General features: G+C 39.9%; 1 protein-coding gene across 1 annotated transcript in view; it reads right to left on the reverse strand.

Annotated features, from left to right (window-relative positions):
• Positions 1 to 913: 913 nt before the first annotated feature.
• Positions 914 to 6,215, reverse strand: part of LRIG2 (leucine rich repeats and immunoglobulin like domains 2) — an 80,263-nt gene continuing 74,961 nt past the window's right edge. Inside the window, exons 17-18 of the mRNA XM_007949087.2 lie at positions 4,663 to 4,953; positions 914 to 1,140 (exon numbers count right to left, since the gene is read on the reverse strand). Coding sequence (XP_007947278.1) covers positions 914 to 1,140; positions 4,663 to 4,953 — 518 coding nt within the window. The remainder of the gene's footprint in view (positions 1,141 to 4,662; positions 4,954 to 6,215) is intronic.

Genomic DNA, 6,215 nt, shown 5'->3' on the forward strand with positions numbered 1-6,215 from the left:
GGCAAATGATTAGATGTATGAACCCTTTAACAGTGACAAAAGTGGTTAATTACACCAAGACTGTGTTTGTGTGTACGCAATCACTAGGTACCTTGCCTCTATACATAGACTTCTTAACAAATAAATTTTTTAAATGTTAAACAAAGTCTTTAGATTTCACTAAACCAAGTTATACAAAATCTGTCCATGATCAAAGAAGCTCTTGTCAATAATATAATTGGATATTATATATACTTTTGGCATATCAAAAAATATTTACATTGCAGCCAACACATATGGTCAATGAATACAAAAATTATTTATAAATGCAAATATATTTAAAACGTGATTGCTGGGTAGTAGGGAACAAAACAAAACAAAAGAATCACAAGAATACAAACCCAATGACCTGATACCAATTGGTCAAGTCTGGGGTTCCTGCCGAAGACCTTGAATATCAAAGCCCCAGTCTCAACTACGCATATGCTTAAAACCAGTGAAGAATCCCAGCCACACTTCTCAGAGGGCTTTGTCATTTCTGTTCCTTGGAAGATAAAGTAGAACAGTGATGTCCTCCAGGATCACTCTTAAGATTGAGACAGCCCAGCAGGGTAAGCAGCAACGACACTCTTCCTGATAGGCCATGCACACCTGGGCACGTCCCCGTGGAACCTTCAGGAAGCACACTGGCCTCGTATCTTCCTCTGGCAGTGCCGCACATTTTGGTTAGATGTATCCATTTCTGTCAGCTGTTTCTCTTTCTTCGCCAGGTATAAGCACAAACAAGTGCCTGGCCCACCTTGGTATGATCAGATATAAGTGTAAACAAAGAGTAAAGCAAATGCTGACCTTGGGGTTTCTTCTGAACTCTGAGGTAGTAAATACAAAATCAAGTGATTTGAGTCTCTGCCCAGATTTAATCCTGGAGTGAGTTTCAGGTGCCCTCAACACCATCGTGAATGTTCTGAGTCCTACTAAAATCAAAAGCATGTTCACGTGACCTGTGAAAAGGCATGGAGGAAGTGGAACAGTTTGGGTCACTCTCTGCCTGGCCCTCATTTCGGAGGAGTTGTGGTGAGTCAAGGACTGCCTGCTGGGAAATGGAAGGATGAGGCAAGCCTACTTCTTTGTTTACGTTGCACGAAGGCCGCTGCGATATTTCTGAGAATCAAAGACAAGAATTATCAGTGGCGACTGGAAGTTCAAAATCAGCTTTCTACAATTTAATTTTGTTTTAGCCAAATCCTTAAAGAAGTATGTCCAGAATTCAGGAGGAATTGCTCTCTTTCAAATCCTTTCATCACTCAATAGATGGCATCAACATTATAATGGAAAGTTGTATCATAAACCCAACTGCCATTGAGTTAATTCAGACTCATAGTGATCCTGCAGGAAAGAGAACTGCCCCATAGGGTTTCCAAGGCTGTAAATCTTTATGGAAGTAGACTGCCTCATCTTTCTACCGCAGAGTGGCTGGTGGGTTCAAGCCACTGCTCTTTTGGTTAGCAGCTGAGCACTTAACCACTGCACCACCAGGCTCTTTAGTTGGATCATACACAGATAAAAATCACTGATCTACATCTTTAAATGACTATTAAGCATCTATGTTTAAAAACTGTTTGAAAAATATATAATCATTCACCTCTAACTTCTAGCAAGCCAATAATTCTAACAACAAAATAACCAAATTACAGCTATTTCAAGTCAGATTATCTGCATTTTGGTTTCAAAACCATGAATTTCTTCTTCTCCTTATTTACTGCAGTGGTGAGCTCTTTTCCAAAGGAGCTGTGGTCCAAAGACCACTGAATAAACACTCTACTAACTTCATGGGGATGTATTTTAGAAAAAGATCCAAACACTCTGGACACGAGCTCTCAGAAATAATAAAAGCTAGAACTGTGTTTCTTAAGCTTTACTGTGCATACAAATACAGAGCTTGTCAGTGTGCAGATTCTGCTCCACTAGTTCTAGGGTGGGACCCAAGATGCTGCATTTCTCACAAGCCAATGGTGACAGTCCATGGACCACACTTTGAGTAGCAAGGACCTAGAGGATCTGAGACAAGTAATGGGCAATGTGCTAGCACTCTCATTAGCTGATGGCCTCACCTACAGACCAGATTGAAAAATAAGGCAGCTGCAAGATTAGAAAGAGATGCAATCATTTTTTGGTTGTACTTAAAGCCTTTTATTTGTGTAACTATTCTGTATGTTAGGAAAATGGATTTAGTGTTGGTACACTTCTTTCATGGATACTGAATGTAAACACAAAAGACTAACTCCAACAATGGTACTTCTCTCACTTATATCCTCTTTAGCAATCTCCAGAATTGGTCTCTAAAATTGAAAACAAGGGAGCACATCTTAAGTGTATGTCAGATCATTTACTCCTGCCAGATCCCACCCCTGTAAGCACCTCTAGACATTCTGCGTTCAGGAAACCTGCAGTTCTCACCCTCTGCCCTACTTCCAGTGCTCTTCCATTTCAGACCCACAGGAAGGTATCACCTGCTGAAAAGCCTGAGTGCACTACTCAGTAGTACCCTGCATGCTCTGAAAGAGTTTGTTTCGAGTTGTCATCAAATGCCTAATCTGTATAATGAAAGTATTTTTTCCATGGGCTGTGTGGGACAGAGGACACTACCCCAGATTGCTCTCCCCTTCATGGCCCTGATCATACTTCACAGGAGAAGGTAAACATCTGTCAAGTGACGATGACATTCAATATTCATCTCACAGAACAGCAACCAAACAAAACATTTTTCAATCTTCTCAGTAAAAAAAAAAAAACTTTATCAAATTAATCTCAATTAACCTGTTGGTTCAGGACCATAGTCGCAGGGGACATCAAGCTCAATTGGCAAACATATTACATAAAACATTGTTCCACCTCCTACTGTGCCAAGTAGCGACTGGGATCTTAAAAGCTCGCAAGAAGCCATCTAGATCCAACGATGGGTCTCTCCTTGTCCAGAGCAAAGAAGAATGAAGAAAACCAAAGACACATGGAAACAATTAGTCCTTCTGACTGGTATACCATGCAATCCTCAGCCTATACAACTATGATACCAGAAGAACTAGATGGTGCCCAGCTACCATTGTCAGCCACTCGGAGAGGGATCTATGTAGGAGATACTGCATAGAGAGGGAGAACAATGTGGAACGAAACTCAAAATCATTTGGAGAAACAAAAAAGGGGACCAGGTTTGCTGGTCTGATAGAGCCTGGTGGAACCCCTGAGACTATGGTCCCTAGCTGCCCTTCAGGTCTGGAAATGAATCCATACCTGTGGTTTCCAGCCAAACAAAAGACAGGCATTAAGAGCTGAACATGTACCTGAGGTAGACACACTCCTTGGAGAGGAACAATCATGGGAGAAAGAAGGGCTGTTTATGCACAGGGAGACAGTTCAGGGGGCAGGAGTGCATGGAGGGATAGACACAGCGAAGAGGTAACTATCGGGAGGAAGTGGGAGGGGAGCTGTTGCATTGGGGTAAATTGTAGTCCATGTCATGAGACAACGTGTGTGTTAACTGCTGTATGGCCCCTAGTTGCCCTTCAGGTCTAGAAATGAACCTACACCTGTGGCTTCCAGCCAAACAAAAGACGGGCATATGAGCTGAACATGTACCTGAGGCAGATACACTCCTTGGAGAGAAAGGTCATGGGAGAAAGAAGGGCTGCTTATGCACAGGGAGACAGCTCAGGGGGCAGGAGTGCATGGAGGGATGGACACAGGGAAGAGGTAACTATCGGGAGGAAGTGAGAGGGAAGCTGTTGCATTGTGTAAATTGTGGTCAATGTCATGAGACAAAGAGTATGTGAACTGCTGTATGGAAAGTGAATTTGCTCTATAAATTTTCACCCAAATCACAATTAAAAAAAAAAAAAAGAAAACCCTATGGAGCCACTCTACTCTGTAACATACGGGGTCACAGTTTTGGTGGGTTTTGTTTTTAAGGACAGTGACCTTGTGTCTTATTCTCTGCAGTATTCCAGAGACTGAACAGTGCATGGAACAAAGAATAATTATTAAATTAATGAATGAAAAAGAGCAAAGTTTGATATACAAACTCGACAAGGTAAACTAAGAGAAACAAATATAACAAATTGTACAAAAGACACTGTTGTTCTGGATAATTTTATTTTCAATGTATTAATTGAATTAAAAGAAAAATAGGCAAGCAGAGAGTAATGATGAGTAAAAAATCCAAAGCAATAAAAAGTCATTAAATAAAAAGAGAAACACATTAGGCCAAAAACAAAAAGAAAGTGAATTTGCTCTGTAAACTTTCACCCACATCATAAATAAATAAATAAATAAAATTAAGTTCAAATTATATTCTTAAAATTATAAATCTCCATCATTTAAATACAGATGTTAGAAAAATCACTAACACTTATATGAAGCATTTTTTAAAGCTTTTTCTGTACAGTCTCTGAATTTTCAGTACTGTGATCTTGTTACCCCCACAAAAGCTGTTTTGACTCTACAAATGAAGACTTCTTTGTAACCCTAGTATTTAAAAATCTCAAGCTCTAGTTTATGTCAGTTAGTAGTGGCCAATTATTCCACCAGAGCAACTTGTTTTCCTTCCTATCAAACAGAGTGCTACCTATACAACAGATGGAAAGTCAATTAGGTGAAAGTAAAACAAACAAAAATCACTGCACCCCTTACCACTGCTCAGCTGTGTGGAGGGAAGTTTCTTCTCATGTATCCTCTCGTGGTTGGTGGGAAAGACAGACATCTCTCTGTCTGCTGATGCTATCAGGTTCTCCAGGGTAATGGCATCTTGGGGAGGATATGCCAGATGTGTCTCTTTGGGCATCTGGACCATGAGGCTGGACAGTGTCTGATCCAGAGCATCCTCCTCAGCAACATAGGCATAAGGGCAATATTCTCGGGTTCTGGAGTAGATGTTGGCATTGTCGTAACAATCTGAGCAGATCACCCGGGTACCAGGGCCACCTAATGACAATATGAAAAAGAACCCCAACATTCTTCAGTTAAGGAATTAGCTTTGCTATCATCAATATTCTTTTATAGCTGTCATTTTTATGATCATGGCCAGCATTCACTGAGTACTTACTTTATAAACCAGCTAAAGTTTCAAGGTCTTTCTGTGGCTTAACTCACTTAATCCTTGTAACATCTCCATGAGGTAGGTACTATTATTATCCTCATTTTACAAAAGGGGTAACTATGGCACAGAGAAGTTAAGTATTGGGCTCAAAGTCTTATTACCAAAGCAGGAAGCTCAAATTTGAACCCAGACACTGGGTCCAACACCCATGCTCTTATATACTTCATGTAATCATCTCTGTTGTATCTGGGTAAGGTCATGTTCAAATAAAGGGAACCAGGATAAGGCTGGCTCTGTGCTTAGGCCACATATTTGGCTTGTGCAAACTAAAGCAGAGAAAAAGGAGTTATGACAACTTCACTTCGTAAACGCCCAAGTAACTTGCATGAGTCAAGAAGTTAAGTAACATCAATCACTAAAAGTACCCTTAGAGAAGGTCTCTTATAGCCAAGAGCTGCTGCCAACAAATGTATGTCTGACAGAAGTAAAGGTATAATAATGAGCTTGTTGGATTGTTATGTGCTTTGAAAATTGCAGAGACGTGTAATTATTCTTTAAAAAGTGAGAAATACCCCCTTTGTGTGAAAAGCCAACATAAAATCCAATTTAAAAGTCAGATAGAGACATTCTGTTGACACCCAACCTAAAAATCTGTTATGTATGGTACTTGAAATACCATACAGACTTGCTGACACAATCTATAAAAATCTTGGGTAAAGTGCTTTATGAAGTATTGTTTACTTATTATTATTTTTTTTTTGTACAGAGTATTTCTGTTATACGATCATTCTGTCAGTTATCTGTGAGATAACAGGTTTTGATAGTTTGCTGACATGTCATGGCTACTTCTAGATGGGCAATTGAAACTATTATATAGTATTACATCTAATTAATTAATTTATTTATGTATTTATTATGTATTATGTTTATTGATTGATTGATTGTGATTTGGGTGAAGATTTATAGAGCAAATTCACTTTCTATACAGCAGTTCACATATACTTTGTCTCATGTCATTGACCCCAATTTACCACAATGCATCAGCTCCCCTCCCACTTCCTCTCCATAGATACCTCTTCCCAGTGACCATCCCTCCATACACTCCTGCGCCCTGAGCTGTCTCCCTGTGCATAAGCAGCCCTTCTTT

This window comes from Orycteropus afer, unplaced genomic scaffold, assembly GCF_000298275.1.
Source record: "Orycteropus afer afer isolate SDZICR_OR568_19922 unplaced genomic scaffold, OryAfe1.0 scaffold00010, whole genome shotgun sequence".
Classification (NCBI taxonomy): Eukaryota; Metazoa; Chordata; class Mammalia; order Tubulidentata; family Orycteropodidae; genus Orycteropus; species Orycteropus afer.